General features: G+C 51.0%; 1 protein-coding gene across 1 annotated transcript in view; it reads left to right on the forward strand.

Annotated features, from left to right (window-relative positions):
* si (sucrase-isomaltase) overlaps window positions 1–21,477 on the forward strand; it is a 257,508-nt gene that overhangs the window by 177,710 nt on the left and 58,321 nt on the right. Inside the window, exons 28-29 of the mRNA XM_072474450.1 lie at window positions 7,426–7,580; window positions 9,765–9,933. Of these exons, the coding sequence (XP_072330551.1) occupies window positions 7,426–7,580; window positions 9,765–9,933 (324 nt within the window). The remainder of the gene's footprint in view (window positions 1–7,425; window positions 7,581–9,764; window positions 9,934–21,477) is intronic.

Consider the following 21,477-nt stretch of genomic DNA (forward strand, 5'->3'; position numbering starts at 1 on the left):
GCGAGCAAGGGAAAGCGACAACCTGTTTTACAGGTGTTTATGAAATTGCTGTTCGTAGAATCATAGAATTTAGCATTTGGCCCATCGCGTCTGCCCCTGCTCCTGGAAAGATCGCCGTACCTAAGTCCACGCCTCCACAATATCCCCGTAACCCTGCCTAACCTTTTGGACACTAAGCGGCAATTTAGCATGGCCAATCCACCTAACCTGCACATCTTTGGACTGTGGGAGGAAAGCGGAGCACCCAGAGGAAACCAACGCGGACAATGGAGAATGTGCAAATTCCACAGAGCCAGTCACCCGTGGCCGGAATTGATCCCCGGTCCCTGGAGCTGTGAGGCAGCAATGCTAACCACTGTGTCACCATGCCACCCAATTGCTTGGGTTTTTTTCTTTAGTGTTCTTGCCAATGGCTCTGTCTCTTGTGTATAATCTTGTTACTAAATGTAAAAAATCCCAATAAAAATATTTTTCAAAAGAAGTGCAAGAGCAGTGATGTAATGGAAGCAGCCTCACCACCTAATTCCCCTCCAAGTCATGCACCGTTATGACTTGGACATTAATCACTCTTCCTTTATTATCACTAAATTTGGATTTTAAGCCTCCATTTTTAACACCATCCAGGGTGCATCATCATCATGATGACTCCAACAGTCCATGGAGAAGATCCACCTTCCTACGCCAAATATATAGGGCGGGATTCTCTGCTCCCGGGACTAAGTGCCCGTGCCGTCGTGAACGCCATCACGTTTCATGACGGCGCGAACAGGGGGCCTGCAAGGCTCTGGAGCGGTTCACGCCACTCCAGCCTCCTTACACTGCGCCAAATGGGCGCCGCGCCAACCCGCGCATGCGCAGTTGGGTCACGCCATCCTGCGCATGCGCGGGGAACTTCTTAAGCGCGCCAGCCCCTCACCAACATGGTGCCGGAGTTCTGGGGCTGGCCGCGGAAGGAGGTAGGTCCGGGGGGGGGGGGCGGAAGAGGCCAGCCCATCGATCGGTGAACCCCGATCGTGGGCCAGACCCCATCGGAGGGCCCCCTGGTGAAGGAGCCCCCCTCCCCCCCAGCGTTGCCGCACAGTTCCCGCCGGCAGCGACCAGGGGTGAACGGCACCGGCGGGACTGTCATTTTTTTCGCCGGCCTATCAGGGCCGGAGAATCGCCGCTCGCCGTTTGCGGCGATTCTCCGAACGGCCCGCCGCGATTCTCACACCGCTGGTTTCGGAGAGGGTGGGAGAATCGCGTGCGGGTGTTGGGGCAGTGGCGTGACTCGTGCGGCGCCCCGGTGATTCTCCCACCCGGCGTGGGGACGGAGAATACCGCCCATATAGTTTTCCTTGTGCTGTCTACGGCCTGAAAACAAATTTTTTAAAAGTCCATTTCCACACAGCAAGATTCCACAAATAATAAATTAAATAAATGGCCAATCTATTTTTATGTTTTGATATTAATTAAGGGAAGAATAATGACCAGCACTCTGCAATAAATCCCTTCTATCTCCACCTGATGACATTGGGTATTTTCTGAACTGGGGCGAAATTCTCCGTTATCGGCGGAAAGTCCGCCGATCGGCGCAAAAAACGGCGCAAATCCGACTTGCGTCACGTCGGAAAAATGGGTCGAAAGTCTCCGGCCCGAAATGGGCTAGCAGCGACGTAACGGGATCCACGCTTGCGCAGTGGTTCACGCTGTGCAGCGTCATACGCGCCGCACGGCGTGACGGCTCATAAGGCCGTGCTGCTCCCCCCCACCCGACCAGAACACCCGACTGGATGGCTGGCCGCCGCTCAGCCCCGAGGTTCGAGTCACGGGATGTGGAGGCGCTCCTGGACGCGGTGGAGCAGAGGAGGGACGCCCTGTATCCCGGGCACGGCTGCAGAGTTGCCCCACGCCACAGCCGGCGTCTGTGGAGGGAAGTGGCAGAGGCCGTCACTGCTGCGGCCCTGACACCACGGACAGGCACCTAGTGCCACAAGAAGGTGAACGACCTCGTCAGAGCAGGCAGGGTGAGCCTCCCCATATCCCTCCTCCCCCATATCCCTCCTCCCCCATATCCCCCCTCCCCCATATCCCCCCTTCCCCATATCCCCCCTCCCCCATATCCCCCCTCCCCAATATCCCCCCTCCCCCATATCCCCCCTCCCCCATATCCCCCCTCCCCCATATCCCCCATATCCCCAAGTGAATCCAGCCCTAACCTTAACCTCTGCAATGCACGCGCAACCGATGGCGTGCATTCATATACCTGCCTAACAGTGTTGCCTTTTACCCCTGCCACCCCCCCCCCCCCCCCCACAGGAGAAGCGCGCACACAACAATAGGGAGCATGTGAGGACTGGAGGAGGCCCCGCTGATGAGAGGCCACTGACCGAACACGAGGAAAGGGCCCTGGAACTGGCTGGCGGACCTGACGACCGGGAGGTGGCTGATGCAAAGGTCGGGGACGTACTAGCAAGTGAGCCACCGACAGCCCGTCCCCATATCCCCCCTCCCCTATATCCCCCTCCCCCATATCACCTGATCACTGCCTGATGTCTAACCATGCATGCTTCATTGTGTATCGCAGGACCAAACGTCCAGGTACCCATCCCCGCAGATGCAGACCGCCCGCAGGATGCCCCTCGGAGGCCACGGGAGACAGAGAGACCCGGACCCTCCAGCATGCGACGCCCGCAGGATGCCCCTCGCACACCACGGGAGACGGAGAGACCCGGACCCTCCAGCATGCGACGCCCGCAGGATGCCCCTCGGAGGCCACGGGAGACGGAGAGACCCGGACCCTCCAGCTTGCGACGCCCGCAGGATGCCCCTCGGAGACCACGGGAGACGGAGAGACCTGGACCCTCCAGCATGCGACGCCCGCAGGATGCCCCTCGAAGGCCATGGGAGACGGAGAGACCCGGACCCTCCAGTATGCGACGCCCGCAGGATGCCCCTCGCACACCACGGGAGACGGAGAGACCTGGAGCAACAGGGAGACGACACCCCCGTCACGTGCGGGAGCGACCACCCAGCGACGAGGGGGGCAGCCACAGGCCCCCGTCACATCCGAGCCAGGACACCACTACCCAGGACACCACTACCAAGGACACCACTATCCAGGACACCACTACCCGGGACAGCACTACCCAGGACGCCACTACCCGGGACAGCACTGCCCAGGACACTCCTACCCGGGACAGCACTACCCAGGAAGACGAAATACCGGAAAGTGACTCAGAGTGGATGGGTGGAGACGAACCCCCACCCCAAAGTGCCATGGACTCAGAGTGAGACGAAGAGCACGACACAACGCCACTGCTGTCACCAACACACTCCACCATCGCAGAAACACTCACCTCGGTTGGGCACTTTAGTGATGAGGCGTCTGCTACACTCACTGGTGCGCACAACACAGCCGTCCCGGTACAGCAGGTGGAGGTAGGAGCAGCAGAGGGGCCGGGCGGTCGGAGGGCAGCCCAGCCAAGCGAACATCTGCCGCCCAGATGGATCCCGGGTTCCTGGAGTTACCACACCCACACATAGATCCGATGCAACCACCGACCCGGAGACAAGCGCAGAGGGTGACGGCCGGCTTGCGGCGGCTGCAGTCGCAGGTGGAGGAGTCCACCCGCGTCCAGGAGCTGGGAGTGGTGCCGGTCATGCGTGCCACCCAGGCTGACACTGCACGGGCGGCGTCCGCGGTGGAGGCAATGGGTGCGACGGTGTCAGACATGGGGAACGGTTTGCGAGGCCTGGGGCTTTCCGTGCAGGCGGCGTCTGTGGCCCAGGACATGGCTGCCCTCTCACAGGAGGCCATGAGCCAGTGCCAGCGCCAGATGGCAGAGGCGCTCAACGCCATAGCCCAGTCTCTGCAAGCCATGGCCCAGTCTCAGCAGGCCATGGCCCAGTCTCTGCAGGCCATCGCTGAGGGCATCGGCGCCAGTGGCCATGTGCGAGCCGGCGTCGCACTGTCACAGACAGGGTTTGCCAACCCCCTGGGCTTGATGGCTGCAAACCTGCAGACCCCTGTCGATACCAGCACGGGCCTCCAGGACTGGCAGCGCCAGATGTCGGGGGGGCGTCGGATGGCCAGTCCGTTCGCATCCCCCACGCATGTAGAGGCCTGGGGGCCATTGGGCACCCCGAGGGAGGAGGAGGTGGTGTGGTCCGTCCCGGCTCCCCCTGTAGGGGAGGTCCCGGTACACCGCGACACCTCGGACTCCCCCCCCCCCCCCCCCCCTTCCGTCCCAGGTGCATCGGGTGGGCAACGGGCAGGACAGGCTGGCAGCTCGCCATCCCAGTCGCCCGGGCCGCAGCCTGGCCCATCTAGGCCAGGACGCCCCAGGAAACGGCCGCCAAAGGGATCCAGTGTCAGAGGGCAGGAATCACAGGAGTCCACCTCCAGTTCTGCTGTACCGTCTGGGGAACCACTTAGACGTAGTCAAAGGGCCCGTAAGGCCAAACAATTAGACACTGAGTAAGTTGGCACGGGTGCAGGGCACAGATGAGTTTTAGGGGCTAGGGCACGTGCATGAACTCCTTTGGTTATTAAAGTCAATGTTACACCTACAGAAGCTGCCTTTGTGCTCTGTCCAAAGCGTGCGGGGGTGTCATGTACGTTGAGCGCCAGTGTGTGTGTGAGGGGTGGTCTTACCTCAGCCCCAGGTGAGTCTGCCCCCTTCCCCCTGGGCCGCCATCAACATCCCCTGGGCAGAGGACGGGACCGTGCGCTGCAGTGTCACAGCCGCATGCAGGGATGGTCCGGGCGGATGGTGGTACTGTGGCCATGGGTCAGACATAGTCCAACGATGTGGAGCCAGGAGCTCACCGCAGGGCGGGTTGTCATCATCCTCCATGGCCTGCAATAGACACGCGTCCACCCGCAACTGTGTGAGCCCGGCCCGTTGTGCCGCAGGTGGATCGGCAATGGGGGGGGTGTGCATGCGGGTGGGGTTGGGGAGGGGGTGAGGGTGCTGGGTGGGTGGATGGGTGGGGGGTGTGGGTGTGCGGTCTGTGGCCATACTACCCGTTTCCCACGCCCATCTAGTCAGTGAAGCGGGCGGCTATCAGTCTGTCCCGTGCCCGCTGGGCCAGCCGGTAACGGTGGACAGCCACCCGCCTGTGTCTACCCCGTCTGCCCTGATCATTACCCCCATCCCCCTCATCTGGGGAGGACTGGGCCTCTTCCTGCTGCTCCTCCACTCCGCCCTCCTCTGCCTGCGGCACATCGCCCCTCTGCTGGGCTATGTTGTGCAGGACGCAGCACACCACAATGATGCGGCCGACCCTATCTGACCGATACTGGAGGGCGCCCCCAGAGAGGTCCAGGCACCTGAAACGCATCTTCAGCACGCCAAAGCACCTCTCTATCACTCCCCTTGTCGCTACATGGGCATCATTGTAGCGGTTCTCCGCCTCATTGCGTGGCCTCCGTATAGGCGTCATCAGCCACGATCGCAATGGGTAGCCCCTGTCGCCCAGCAACCAACCCCTCAGCCGGGGATGGCGTCCCTCGTACATGCCGGGGATGGATGACCGCGACAACACGTATAAGTCATGTACACTGCCTGGGTAACGGGCGCAGACGTGCAGGATCATCATGCGGTGGTCGCAGACCACCTGTATGTTCATCGAATAGGTCCCCTTCCTATTGGTGAACACGGCCCTGTTATCTGCAGGTGGCCGCACGGCGACGTGCATCCCATCAATCGCGCCCTGGACCATGGGGAACCCAGCCACGGCAGAGAAGCCCACGGCCCGGGCATCTTGGCTGGCCCGGTCCCCAGGGAAGCGGACGTAGCGGTGCGCCATGGCATATAGGGCATCTGTCACTGCCCGGATGCACCGATGCACCGATGTCTGCGATATGCCGGACAGGACCCCACTCGGTGCCTGGAATGACCCCGTTGCATAAAAGTTCAGGGCCACCTTGACGGACACGGGGAGAGGGTGTCCCCCGCCAGTGCCGCGCGGTGACAGGTGTGCCAGCAGGTGGCAGATGTGTGCCACGGTTTCCCGCCTCATCCAGAGTCTCCTCCTGCATTCCCGGTCCGTGAGGTCCTGGTATGACTGCCGGGGCCGGTACACACGGTGCCTCCGTTGCCGTGAGGCCGCGACGTCCTCCTCCCCTCCTCGTCCTGTCGGTCAGGTGTCCCTCCAGCCTGGGCGGCTGTCGCCTGTCCATCTGCGGCAGCCTGCGCCGCCTCTCTGGCACGCTCCTCCTCCTCCTCCTCATCCAGGGCAACATAGACATTAGCGGCTGCCGCCACGGCGGCCAACATCGCTGGATGATCGGAAAAGATGACGGCCTGGTAGGGGGAGGGGAACGACGACATGTCATCATTGCCCATATCCCCTCCTCCCCCCAGCCAGGTGGTATGGACCGCATGGGTCCAACTGTTGGAGGCTGGCACCTGGCCAGGTGGACCAACTCACTTGCCCTCGCATCCCCCTCCCCGGCACGGCCCCCCCCCCCCCAACCTCCTCACCGGCATGGACCCCCCATCCCCCTCCCCGGCACGGACCACCCCCCCAACCTTCTCCCCAGCACGGACCCCCCATCCCCCTCCCCGGCACGGACCCACCCCCCAACCTCCTCCCCGGCACGGACCCCAACCTCCTCCCCGGCACGGACCCCCCATCCCCCACCCCGGCACGAACCCCCCCCCCAATCTCCTCCCCGGCACGGACCCCCCATCCCCCTCCCCGGCACGGACCCCCCCCCCAACCTTCTCCCCGGCACGGACCCCAACCTCCTCCCCGGCACGGACCACCCATCCCCCTCCCCGGCACGGACCCCCCCCCCAACCTCCTCCCCGGCACGGATCCCCCTCCCCGGCACGGACCCCCCCCCCCCCAACCTCCTCCCCGGCACGGACCCCAACCTCCTCCCCGGCACGGACCCCCCATCCTCCTCCCCGGCACGGACCCCCCTCCCGGCACTCCCCCGGAGCCCAGCCCACTCTAACCACCACCCCCCCCCCGCCGCACACACACACAAGCCGAGACACACCTCTCCTCACACATTCAGACTACGGCCACGCCATCACCTGCCCAGAGCCAAGCCCCCAGGCCGTCACTCACCTCCACGCTGGTCGGCGTGAACCTGGAGCACAGGGTCACGCCGATGAAAAGGAGGTTTAATTAACGTGTACGTGAACGGTCATCACGTCGACGGGACTTCGGCCCATCCGGAAGGGAGAATATCGGCAGGCCGAAAATCGGCTGCCTTGCGCAGACCCGTGCCATTCTCTGACGGCAGTGGCGACATTAACGCCCCGCCGACTTTTCTCCCTTCGGAGACTTCGGCAGTCGGCGGGGGCGGGATTCACGAAGTCCAACGGCCATTCTCCGACCCGCTGGGGGGTCGGAAAATGACGCCCCTGATGTCTGTTAATTGTTCATATTTAATAATATTAAAGCCAAAACTCTATCGTCCTCCAGATTTATGATTCACGGACAAAAAGATTTGAAGTTCCTATCCAATTAAACATTCCCAGCTCAAAGCCAGGTAACGGTTCTACGAGGCTTTATGAGGTTACATTTACCAATTGTCCATTTGGGATCCTGGTCAGAAGGAAGAGTACTGGTGCCGTCATGTGAGTCACGGATTTTTGGATTGTATTTTCTATTTTACAGTTAGCACAGATAACGTTCACATTCTCCTACACAAAGGCTGATAAATGGTAATAAGAAACAAGTGATCAATACAGCACCAGAACTCGATGGAGTATGGTCATCGTGGATGATCCTCCCAATAAAATTAGTCATATCCAACAAAGCGGTGAACTAAATTCACAACGGTTAACTCCAGCTTTACAGAATCGGTTGATTTTCTTTTAAATTTTGAGCTACTGGACTCAATAGTGTTATGTTTATTAAAAAATGTTTTTCGTGAGACTTCGAACATAAACTTTTGTTTTGTTTCCGTGAGACTTCTAACATAAACTTAAGTATCAAGAGAAACCATCTGAAATTTTCAATTCAGCCCAAAAAGGTCTTCATTGTTTCACAAAATGTCACAACTGAATAATTTGTTGTTGCCTTCCCAGAGAAGTTGTTTTTGTGCAAATTTTGGCAGCTATTCAAATAATTAACTAATTAATTTTAGAAACACTACCTGCCATTTGCTCTTCCGCAAATCTTTGAGATATCTGTGCTGCTCTAATTCTGACCTATTTCACATCCCCGATTTTAATTGTTTCATGAATGCTGCCAATGCTGTGGATTTCTTTCCACAAACTGCTCCGCCTCATCTACCTCTCATTCCTCCTTCAAGATGTTCCAGAAAATCTACCTCTTTGACGAAGCTTTTGGCCATCTTCCCAAATATTTCCTTTAGTGGCTTAGTGTTAGATTTGCTTTATAAAGTTCCAGTGAAGTTTTTGGGATACTTTATTACATAAAAGGATAAAGATAACGGGCATGATCTACCCCAGCTGCATTGCGCCAAATGAGAGTGCGACGCAGCCGGTAGATTCCAGGAGAGGCCCCCTGTGGTCTTCCCGACAGCGATACACCTCATGAGATCTACCCAGATCTCACAGGATGTTGCAATCATGATCCCAAACACAATGGGCGGGACCAAGCTTCGCACATCTAATTAGGTTTAAAACCTGCCTTAGGCATGCTGACCCGGGATCTGTCGGGATCCCGGCATCCCCAGAGAGACACCAGCTGGGCGCCGGTCAGTACTGGTCCACACAAATGTGGATTAGGCATAATGGCAACTGGGGATCTCCTGGGCTATTGGAAGCCACTGAGTGGTTAGGGACAGCCAGGGTGGCCCTCTGGCCCTCCCCCTTGAATGCAGACACCTAGGTACTATCAGGCTGGCATCTTGGCACTGCTACTCTGGCATTGCCAAGGTGCCCTGGTGGCTCTACAATGTCGGCAGGAGCACTGTTCGGATGGCAGTATCAGGGTGGCACTGCCAAGGGCCAGGGCAGGTGGAGGAGGTGCAGGGTAGGTATGAAGGGGACTCCGGATGGTTGCGGGGGTGAAGGGCAGGGGTCCTGAAAGGGGAGGGTGCCCTGATGGGAGTGTGGGAAGACCTGAAAAGCGGGTCCCTAAGCCACCCCATAGTGGGGTGTCATCATTTGGGGAGGGTGTGAGGTAATGCCCATGTGTGTGACACTGCCTGTCAGTGGGGGTGTAGGGGACCCACAAGCCAACTTGGAGATCTGGGTAGCCTTTCAAAATGGTGGCCCGATCACTGAGGAGCTGGTCTGGACAGCGAGTGCAGCTCCCCAGTAATGAAAATAATTTTAAGGGCACGATTTAACGGAAAAGTTTCTCAGTGTGCGGGAACTGCCGCGGGCTACCCGACTCTCAACCTGGTGAGGCCGTCACTTGTATCAAACATTAACTAGTTTGTTTAATGAAGCCCAAAGTGCTTTGAGCTGCAAATTAATAGCTGGGACCATGCTCGCCAGCCTTCCGCTATCAAGGGAGAGCAGCACTCAAACCGATCCTGCAGTGCAAACTCCACAAAACTCGCAGGCATGCCATCGAGGAAACAGCCCCATGATATGCCAACCTGGACACAGTCAGACAGGAAGTCTTGTTCCCCGAAGGTCTCGGAGGGTCCACCATAAAAGCCGGCAAAACGGAGAATCACGCCGGCGGAGAATCCCGCCCCCTGTCTTTTGTGTGAACTCTTACGTACTTGCCCCTGATAATAGTAGTCAATGCCAGATTAGAACCTTGTCTAATTTTAATATTGTCGCTGGTTAACTTCAATCTAAAATGCTAAGAATTTTGTTTTCTTTACTTTGTAACAGTTGGAATTCTCAAGTGCCTGGCTTCACGTTTACTGATCAGTTCATACAGATTTCAACCCAACTCCCTTCACAATATATTTATGGATTTGGAGAAACTGAGCACCAAAGTTTCAGACATAATATGAACTGGAAGACTTGGGGAATGTTTGCCAAGGATCAGCCACCTGGTGTAAGTTTATAAACCTATTTCTTCAGCTGTGGCTTACTGTGTTTTATTACTAACATCAAGTGCTGTGAAAAATTGAATTACTCTAGCTGCACATCAAAACTAGGATTCAGTGTTGTAAGTCAAAGTGATTACAATTGCTTGAAGTTTTATAGTGAAGAACAACAGAGCCAATTCACACATAAATCACAGAGCTGTGATTTACTGTAACCCTTTATCTCGCCTTTCCAGGACCGTTGCCTGCAAAATTATGAAGCAAATAATTGAATGTTCCTCCGCTTGGCAGTGGATGTAGCAGGTTCATATAGAAATAGCTGACCAAGTGTTGTTTATGCCAGATTAATGATCTCAGCTTTGATCGCTGTACGCTTGGCTAAAAGACAGAGCACTGTTGATTAAAGTAAACAGCTGTTTATTTGCATTCTCAAATATATCTCCATCACAGGAACCTAGAAATTACTGTTAACGGATAAACAATTTGGTTAAATTCCACCATCCTCTGTTGTAACCTAATCAGTTTAAACAAGTGCCATCCAGGCCATGAAGGCACATGTCCAACAATGCTTGGCCTGTCTGTTTTAATTAGGTTAACATTGCCCCGGAAATAGTAGACATGAAATGTCATATCAATGAGTTAATTGCTCATCTGCATATCTTACCACGAGTAAACCACGGATTTATGGAAGGGGCACAGTAAAAAAAACTATTTTAAGAAGTGATTTGTACATTCAAAGATTTATTCTTCTGCAAATAACATCTCTTGGGGCGACACAGTGGCACAGTGGTTAGCACTGCTGCCTCACAGCGCCAGAGACCTGGGTTCAAATTCTATCTTGGTTGACTGTGTGGAGTTTGCACATTCTCTGCACATTCTCCATGGCAATAAACAAAGAAATAACGGATGCATGTAGAAATGGTACAGCAGTTACCATGGGGGATTTTAATCTCCATGTCGATTCCATGTCGGCTCGATGGGCCGAATGGCTTCCTTCTGCACTGTAAATTCTATGATAATCTATGATAATTGGTTTAACCAGGTCGGTCAAGGCAGCCTTGAAGAGGAGTTTATAGAATGTATCCACGATAGTTTCCTAGAACAGTATGTAATGGAACCTACGAGGGAACAAGCGGTCCCAGATCTGGTCCTGTGGAATAAGACAGGATTGATTCATGATCTCATAGTTAGGGATCCTCTCGGAAGGAGCGATCACAATATGGTGGAATTTAAAATACAAATGGAGGGTGAGAAGGTAAAATCAAACACTCGTGTTTTGTGCTTAAACAAAGGAGATTACAATGGGATGAGAGAAGAACTAGCTAAGGTAGACTGGGAGCAAAGACTTTATGGTGAAACAGTTGAGGAACAGTGGAGAACATTTCAAGCGATTTTTCACAGTGCTCAGCAAAGGTTTATACCAACAAAAAGGAAGGACGGTAGAAAGAGGGAAAATCGACCGTGGATATCTAAGGAAATAAGGGACAGTGTCAAATTGAAAGAAAAAGCGTACAAAGTGGCAAAGATTAGTGGGCGACTAGAGGACTGGGAAATCTTTATGGGGCAACAGAAAGCTACTAAACAAGCTATAAAGAAGAGTAAGATAGATTATGAGAGTAAACTTGCTGAGAATATAAAAACAGATAGTAAAAGTTTCTACAAATATATAAAACAAAAATGAGTGGCTAAGGTAAATATTGGTCCTTTAGAGGATGAGAAGAGAGATTTAATAGTGGGAGATGAGGAAATGGCTGAGGAACTGAACAGGTTTTTTGGGTCGGTCTTCACAGTGGAAGACACAAATAACATGCCAGTGACTGATAGAAATGAGGCTAGGACAGGTGAGGACCTTGAGAGGATTGTTATCACTAAGGAGGTAGTGATGGGCAAGCTAATGGGGCTAAAGGTAGACAAGTCTCCTGGCCCTGATGGAATGCATCCCAGAGTGCTAAAAGAGATGTCATGGGAAATTGCAAATGCACCAGTGATAATTTACCAAAATTCACTAGACTCTGGGGTGGTCCCGGCGGATTGTAAATTAGCAAACGTGACACCACTGTTTAAAAAAAGAGGTGGGCAGAAAGCGGGTAATTATAGACCAGTGAGCTAAACTTCGGTAGTAGGGAAAATGCTGGAATCTTATCATCAAGGAAGAAATAGCGAGGCATCTGGATTGAAATTGTCCCATTGGGCAGACACAGCATGGGTTCATAAAGGGCAGGTCATGCCTAACTAATTTAGTGGAATTCTTTGAGGACATTACCAGTGCGGTAGATAACGGGGTGCCAATGGATGTGGTATATCTGGATTTCGAGAAAGCCTTTGACAAGGTGCCACACAAAAGGTTGCTGCAAAAGATAAAGATGCATGGCGTTAAGGGTAAAGTAGTAGCATGGCTCGAGGATTGGTTAATTAATAGAAAGCAAAGAGTGGGGATTAATGGGTGTTTCTCTGGTTGGCAATCAGTAGCTAGTGGTGTCTCTCAGGGATCAGTGTTGGGCCCACAATTGTTCACAATTTACATAGATGAGTTGGAGTTGGGGACCAAGGTCAATGTGTCCAAGTTTGCAGACGATACTAAGATGAGTGGTAAAGCAAAAAGTGCAGAGGATACTGGAAGTCTGCAGAGGGATTTAGATAGGCTAAGTGAATGGGCAAGGGTCTGGCAGATGGAATACAATGTTGACAAATGTGAGGTTATCCATTTTGGTAGGAATAACAGCAAAATAGATTATTATTTAAATGATAAAATATTAAAACATGCTGCTGTGCAGAGAGACCTGGGTGTGCAGTTGCATGAGTCGCAAAAAGTTGGTTTGCAGATGCAACAGGTGATTAAGAAGGTGAATGGAATTTTGTCCTTCATTGCTAGAGGGATGGAGTTTAAGACTAGGGAGGTTATACTGCAATTGTATGAGGTGTTAGTGAGGCCACACCTGGAGTATTGTGTTCAGTTTTGGTCTCCTTACTTGAGAAAGGACTTACTGGCACTGGAGGATGTGCAGAGGAGATTCACTAGGTTAATCCCAGAGCTGAATGGGTTGGATTACGAGGAGAGGTTGAGTAGACTGGGACTGTACTCGTTGGAATTTAGAAGGATGAGGGGGGATCTTATAGAAACATATAAAATTATGAAGGGAATAGATAGGATTGATGCGGGCTGTTTGTTTCCACTGGCGGGTGAAAGCAGAACTAGGGGGCATAGCCTCAAAATAAGGGGAAGTAGTTTTAGGCCTGAGTTTATGATGAATTTCTTCACCCAAAGGGTTGTGAATCTATGGAATTCCTTGCCCAATGATGCAGTAGAGGCTCCTTCATTAAATGTTTTAAGATAAAGATAGATAGTTTTTTGAAGAATAAAGGGATTAAGGGTTATGGTGTTCGGGCTAGAAAGGGGAGCTGAGTCCACAAAAGATCAGCCAAGATCTCATTGAATGGCGGAGCAGGGTCAAGGGGCCAGATGGCCTACTCCTGTTCCTAGTTCTTATGTTCTTATGTGTTGGTGGGCGTTTCCTCCATATTCTCGGGTTTCCTCACACAGTGTAAAGATGTTTGGGTGAAGTGGATTGGCCATGCTAAATTGCACCTTGGTGCCCAAAGATGTGCAGGTTAGGTGGGGTTATGGGGATAGAGCGGAGGAGTGAGCCTAGTTAGGGTGCTCTTTCAGAGGGTCGGTGCAGACCCGATGGGCCAAATGGTCTTTTTCTGACCTCCATGGATTTTATCTATTGTTTTATTATAAGGAGGACAATCATAGCAGCGACAAATTGAGCTGCAGCTGGCCTTGCTTGGCTCAGCTCTCCTCTTCCCCCATCATAGTGTGGCACACATAATGGCATCAGGAAGAAGAATTTCAGATTTCTTTTTGTGTTTACTTTTCAATATACTATGCAGTTTTGCTGAAAAAAGATATGCTGTCGAAGCTTTTGGTCTTGCACTCCTCAGGACAATTTGAAAAAAATACCAGTGTAAAGGGAACAACAATTTTTCCTGCACGAGAAGAGAGTGGTTGGCAAGTGAACTCTGATTGGTAGATCCATCACCATGGAGAATGCACTAGTTAACTGATGACTGACAGGATCATATAAAACAGCATGTCCCTTCGGTAGTTCACAACAGGCAAGGTACTGACCGCACCCAACCAACCAGTGCTTGCAAACCTCAAAACGTTAGTGACGGGTGGCATGGTAGGCGGGATTGGAAATTATCACGAGAAGACCAACAATCAGATTTTATGCTGTCGTGAAATCTGTTCGTGATTATGCAGGCCACATTTCCCACTGTGGCAGATCAGGAACCCCATTTCAATATATTAGCATCTCATTATAAGGACTCCTTACTGAATACACGAATGTGCTAGAATTATCTCCCCATGCTGGACCATCAATTGGCAAGCTGTGAGAATGATGTATTTCTAACAGTATATATGCTATGGGCAGCTAGCATCCTCTGTGCCAGGATGGGGAGAGAGTTTGGTACAGAATGACATGAGCCCATGAGCCACTTAGGGCCAGAATGGGGAGTGAAGGAGCACTTCAGTTTACATTGTTGAGCTTGCAAAGAATGCCCTTGTCCAAATCCATGTAGATTGGAGAGTAGGTGCATGCACTGAGGGGTGGTGGGGATATGGGGAAGGGGGAGGTATATTAAAGGGGCTGCATATTCCAAATTAGGAGGGAGGCACAGCTGAGGCATGTTAGGAGCCTTTAAATGACAATGCAGGGAATCAGGAAAGTGAAGCAATGAAGCACAGTCATGTGAGATTAATCCCACAGAGTGGCACAAATCAATCTTGTTTTAACCACTGGCCCCTTACTTACAGCGTGGAAATTCCCTAGAGTATTAACAAACTCTAGAGCAATTGGACGAACAGACAAGCCTCAGGTTCCTGTTAGAATTGTGGCTCTGGGCGGTTCATCGGAGAGAAGCCTTAGGCTCCCACCTCAAATAATCTAATTTCCTGACTAAACAGTTACCTCCATGTTTATTTCAAAGAGTATAATCTTAAAGTGCAGTGAATGAGGATTGCAATGCCTGGGTTGAAAGCAGCACATCTAAGTGCCTGGCCAAAACAATGTATCATCAGTTGGTCAAGTAAAGGGATGGGGATGGGAGCATCTTGATACGCACCCCCTACTGGCCATCATTTCATAGGTGAGTACTTTCTGACATGGGATTAAACCCACATTTACTGAGGCGTCATTGACAGAATGAGGGCCTTTGGAGACTAAAGCTAACTCTTGTCAGTTTCTCACTAATGCTGTAGAGAGGATACCATCAGAAAGATGGAGGTTGGATTTATTGTTGCCTGCATTATTGATTAGAGGCAGGAGTGAAGGAGATGGGGCAGCACGGTAGCACAGTGGTTAGCACTGTTGCTTCACAGCGCCAGGATCCCAGGTTTGATTCCCGGCTTGGGTCACTGTCTGTGCGGAGTCTGCATGTTCTCCTCGTGTCAGTGTGGGTTTCCTCCGGGTGCTCCGGTTCCCTCCCTCAAGGCCCGGAAAGATGGAGGTGAATTGGACATTCTGAATTCTCCCTCTGTGTACCTGAACAGGCACCGGGATGTGGCGACTAGGGGCTTTTCACAGTAACTTCATTGCAGTGTTAATGTGAGCCTACTTGTGACAATAAAAGATTATTATTATTACAAAGATTGTGACAGAGGTGCGTGGCCTGCCAAAGGGAGGAGCAAAACCCTCAACACCAAGGTCCATCACGACCCCCACTGTACGCAGAAGATATGATTCACAGAGACACCATGCGTAAGCAACTCATAAGACTGAGGGTGTACAGAAGTCATGTCTCATCTGCAGATGAGCAAGAAACAGTTTTACTGCGGCTCCACGTGTCTAAGGATTGGTGACTCATATTTTCCACATTCTCTAGGAATTGGCACCTCAGGGATTGGGAGGGCATCCTTTGCCAGTGGCTCTTAAATTAATGACCGCATTGAACTTCTACACCAGTGGCTCCTTCCTGGACTCTATGGGGGAACCTCTGTTGGATCTTGTGTCTATGCACAAATGCATACACGAGGTCACATGTTTGCCAAGGCCCACAATTATGTCAACTTCAGCAGAGGTAATCAAATCAGGGCAACAGAGACCAAAGAGAAAATGCTGGAAAATCTCAGCAGGTCTGGCAGCATCTGTAGGGAGAGAAAAGAGCTAACGTTTTGAGTCCTGATGACCCTTTGTCAAAGTCCTTTGTCTCTTTGGTTTCAGATTGCAGCTTCCACAGTAATTTGCTTTTATCTAGGACAACAGAGAACTGGGCTTTGCTGAGATTTGCTGTGGAAATTTCCAGATTCCCACAGGTGCAGGGTGCCATCAGCTACACCCATGTGGATATTAAAGTTTCCTTGCAACAGGCACTCCAATACATAAACAGAAAAGGCTACCACTCGCTCAATATAAGAGAAACTTATCATGCAGGTTTGCATCAGATATCCAGGAAGCATCTTCTGATAAGGAGGGCATCGGAGGGTATGAGGGCATTGATCTGGAGGAAGCCGATGGTGCAGGGGAAGAAGCCATAGCACGGGCCTAATGAGACGGATGTAGCCAAGAAGCCCTCATTGCCACCAGATTCCAACAAGATGATGATGAGTTGCAATGAGTACCCTTTTGGAAAAGTGCCCATCAAGGACCAACATAAGCATCAGCATTGCTATTCCTTTCATTTTAACCATCCACTTCAATCTGAGAGTGAATAGTTACATAGCAGGCTCCCATTGTCCTGATCCTTTGAAGGATGATGAACTCTGGGCAGCATGTGTCGTTGCAAAAGAGGTGCAAACTATAGGAGGGAGTCTTGGCACCAGACATCAGAAAGTGCTGCCACTTCATGTTTTTCTGACACCCCAGCTGCAACGTCAGCCTGCAAAAACCCCAACTCTCCTCAGTGGACTCACAGCCAGATTGCCTTCAATCTGACAGGTCCTCCAGGAGATCCATCTCCAACAATGGGGTAATACATTCAGTGACAAACTGATAGGTGACAATTGAGCCAAGGCAGCCGAGGATGTTCCACAGATGTGCATCTATTCTGAAATGACTCAATCCTCTGTGTCACTTTATCTATCGTATTAACATCGGCACTCTCAGTAAGGATTGCTGGCCTGCTTTATCCTCACCCTACTATACATGTTAGCCATCTCATGACCATGTTCAACTACACCTGTGCCAGATATTGAAATGCCTCATCTTTAAGACATGTGTTGTGTCTCAGAGCCAGTCCATTCCCTTGTGAACTACAAAACTCTCAGAAACCATTAAGCCGTAAAGATCACAAGTTGTTCGCAATACTGAGCAGACGTCAGCTTTAGTACATCCTCGTTCCTATCCCATGGCTCTCCTCAATATTTTGAAAGCTACAATGTGTGCTTTGCGAGCATGCTCAAAGCCTCTATTGACCATCAAAAGTCACCATTTGCAATTAGCACCACTCATCTTGGCACATGTTTAGGTGATGGTTCACGCAACACTACAACTCAATGTTGTGACGAGCGCCTGGTGACCGCAATCCAGAGCAGGTTGCGAAAGGCTAAAGGTTGTAGATTCAAGCACCAGCGCACTAATTGACTGAGAGGGGTAACGTTTCGGTGCCTTGACCACTTGTTATATAAAAAAGAAAATTCCAATTAAAGGGAAATTTAGCGTGGCTAATACACCTAACCTGCACCTGTGGTTTGTGGGGATGAGACCCACGCAGACACGGGGTGAATGTGCAAACTCTACCCGGTCAGAAACCCGGGTCCGAACCCGGCCCCAGGTCCTTGGAGCCGTGAAGTAGCAGTGCTAACCATTGCACCACACCGCACCTTGAGCACTTATTGGCCAGCTCAGCAGATGTATAGTTGGAAACACAGTTGTCAGACAGGAGGGCACACAAACTGGGCTCACAGCATGAAAATCCAGCTGCAAGATCGAGAGCAACACAAATGACCATTGACTTCAATGGGACTGGAAGACCCCGCCAACGGCCAATGCCAAGCAGCCTTCACTGCTAGAAAACCCGCCACCAGGGAGCCAGAAGATCCCACCCAAAATCCATTTAATTTTCCTAACTGTACCACTACACCTTGGTGCATTCACAGCGGAGGCAGCCTGCTGATTGCTATGCCCTGTTGGCTGTGATGACGCTGGTAGTTGTCCTCTGAAAGTTTGAGATATGGAGGGCCTTGGCCTTTTTTAGTATCCTGCTGTAGGGTAGTGCCACCCTCCCTAGCTGCTGGAGCTGAAGGTGGTCAGAAGAAGCCCGGGCTGTCTCAGAGTCATCTTGATGGATTGCTCCGGAACGTCCTATGAGTGTCTGAGGGTCCCTGGCTGACACCATTAGCAGAAGGGGCAGCTGGAGTGAGATCTATGTGCCTCATTACCCTTCTCGCATCACCACTGATGGATGTCACCAATGGCAATGCTATTCCTGCAGCAATGTGCAGGATGGAAGTCCTGAAACAAGGTCGACATGGTGGTTGCCACCTTACCAGGGTTTTCTTTTCAATTAAGAGGCAATTTAGCCTGGCCAATCCACGTACCCTGCACATCTTTGGGTTGTGGGTGTGAGTCCACGAGGATGCAGGAAGAATGTGCAAACTTCACACGGACAATGACCTAGGGGAAGGATCGAACTCGGGTCCTCTGCGCTGTGAGGCAGCAATGCTAACCACTATGCCATTGTGCTGCCCTCATCCTAGAAGTATTGACTCAGTGCATTTGTGTGCCAGAGCTGTCACTTCAGACTGAATGCAGACAGACTCCTTAGTTGTCCATTGCAAATTGAGGAGTGCAGCTGACAATGCTTCCTCATGATCTCTTGATTGTTGCTGCAGCTCCAGTAACTGATTTGGGACCAAGTCCTAAGGCTCATCATCTGACTCACACTCTGCAGAATCGTGGCCTCCACCAATATTCCGAGGGCCGGTAATCTGGGGTGTCGCTGCATCCGCATACTATGGACCAGATAGTGTGCTGTGCTCACCAGATTTTGAGCTAGAACTAGGTCGCACCGAGCAGAGAATCCTGCCGCCAGCAAACGGTGCACTGCTGAGAAACAAATGGCTGGGGGACTGGAGAATGCAGCCCCATATGTCTTTTTTCAGCCATACCCGAGGGCAGCACAGAAGTTGATTTCATACACACACACACCGGGCGGAAACTTCACCTCAGTGCAGAGTGCTGGCAGAGTTGGGAGGATGGTCGCGTATCTCTCCAGCTGCACAACACAGAAGTTGATTTCATACACACACACACCGGGCGGAAACTTCACCTCAGTGCAGAGTGCTGGCAGAGTTGGGAGGATGGTCGCGTATCTCTCCAGCTGCACAACACAGAAGTTGATTTCATACACACACACACCGGGCGGAAACTTCACCTCAGTGCAGAGTGCTGGCAGAGTTGGGAGGATGGTCGCGTATCTCTCCAGCTGCACAGCCAAGTGCTCTTTCCAGATTTTATTGCATTCTGTGCAAAAGAAATCCGAAGGCCTGGTTTTCACTGTAACTCTGGCGGGGTTGGACCCGCTATGCCTGTTTGCTAGAGATTGAGGTACCATTTTTAAAGGATGCCCGCTCTGCAATAGATCTAGATCCCCCCCCCCCCCTCCCCCACTCAGAGGACCCACCTCTGAAATTTCAACCTGGCACAGGATGACGCTGCCAGGTTGTCAGTGCCAGGTAGTCAATGCCAGGTCATGCCACACTCCCCCAGGGGCTATACGTACCAAAATTCCCCAGCAGGTTCCCCTCGATGGCTTCATGTTTTTTCAGACCATTAAAACCAACTGGTTTAGCTCAGTGGGCTAGACAGCTGGTTTGTGATGCAGAACAAGGCCAGCAGCGCGGGTTCAATTTCCGTACCAGCTGAGAATTCTGAATTCTCCCTCTGTGTACCCGAACAGGCGCCGGAATGTGGTGACTAGGGGCTTTTCACAGTAACTTCATTGAAGTGTAAGCCTACTTGTGACAATAAAGATTATTTATTTATTTATTCAGTGAAGGGGGAATATATTGCAGGGAAGCCTGTAACGATATTTAAATTTATTAAAATTTCCCTTCTGGGCAGGAACCTCATTACATCACAAGCGGGAATCCCGTTTCCTGACTCCCGCGTGATTTTGTGCCGCGTCACCATTTACGCCGTCAGCTAACATGGGCTCAAAATTACCCCCCCACAATCACAATGTGAAGATCAATGCCCGGTTATTGATAGGAAATAAAGCTTTTGCACATTACATAGAACATACAGTGCAGAAGGAGGCCATTCGGCCCATCAAGTCTGCACCGACCCATTTAAGCCCTCACTTTCACCCTATCCCCGTAACCCATAGTATTCCAAAAACAGAGCATTTATGTTATACTCTTTCAGCATCTGTGTCCAAGGTGACTGCTTTGAGGACGTTTTAAAATGGGATAAAATGACAAATGATGTTGGTCGAGCGGAGAGAAAACAAAAATCAATGTTATTAGTCCTACAAAATGGAATGCAGTGAACAATCTGGATTCAAAATAATGCTGAATTTTTTAGGGAAATGGAAGGGAAATAGATTTCAACAGCTTTGAGAATAAATAAAGTTTACGTGACGATCGTGGATTTAGTTTGTAGACAATTTGAGAGATAGCGACTGAATTGATGATGTACTGCAGCAGAAATGCTACATCTAATCTCAGACCAGGAATTCATTGACATTAATAGGAAACATCGACTTCCCACCCCCACACACTCATGGGAACATAATAAATGATTCTAGGTTTGGTGTTATTGGAAATGTCCCTCTGAGAATGTGGAGTAATTTTCCTGTTTTAAGTGGCAGCCGTCTAAATTCTTCTCCGGTCGCAGGAGTACAGTGAGGGATGAGCTATTTCGATCAGTGTGGGCATTAAGCATGTGATTGGTCTATAGATTCTCAGATGGAATGATAAGCTAATAGAATCTCATGCTCATTGCACTTTGCTTCTCCCTCCTGGACAATTATAATATCCTGTCGCTCCTAAAAAAAAACTTCAACTGAATTGAGTTTTCTACCAGTGAACAAAGGGCAAATAGCTGATTAGCATAAATATAATGTAATGAGTAAACCTTTGTGTGAGAAAATAAATATCATTATTAAGAATAAAATAGTTACTGTATGAATAATGCCTATGTACAGACTTGTTGGGTCTCTTATTTTACCTTCTAATAAAAATCGATAGTCCGATTGATCGGAGGTATCAAAATAAGATTTTATTGCTAATTATTCACTTGGATACACTTGGTTAAGAACTGAATCAAAACTTCGAAATGAAACTTCAAACGATACATAAAAGTGTCGAACCCATGGCAAAAAAGCATAAAATGTAAAAGTATAAAGAAATAACTTTAAAAACAAACAGAGATAGATGATTCAAGAATTCAGAAATGCAGGAATTCAGGAACAAGACCTTGACCACAAGGTCCTACTTTTCAGGGAATTCTTATCTCTGGTTTAATCCCTCATTTACTCTCATTGGTTTCTAATTCTCAGCTGAGACCTCCTGGTTCGTTCAAATGGATGTCTGTTATTAGAGGATG

Source organism: Scyliorhinus torazame, chromosome 14, assembly GCF_047496885.1.
Source record: "Scyliorhinus torazame isolate Kashiwa2021f chromosome 14, sScyTor2.1, whole genome shotgun sequence".
Lineage (NCBI taxonomy): Eukaryota > Metazoa > Chordata > Chondrichthyes > Carcharhiniformes > Scyliorhinidae > Scyliorhinus > Scyliorhinus torazame.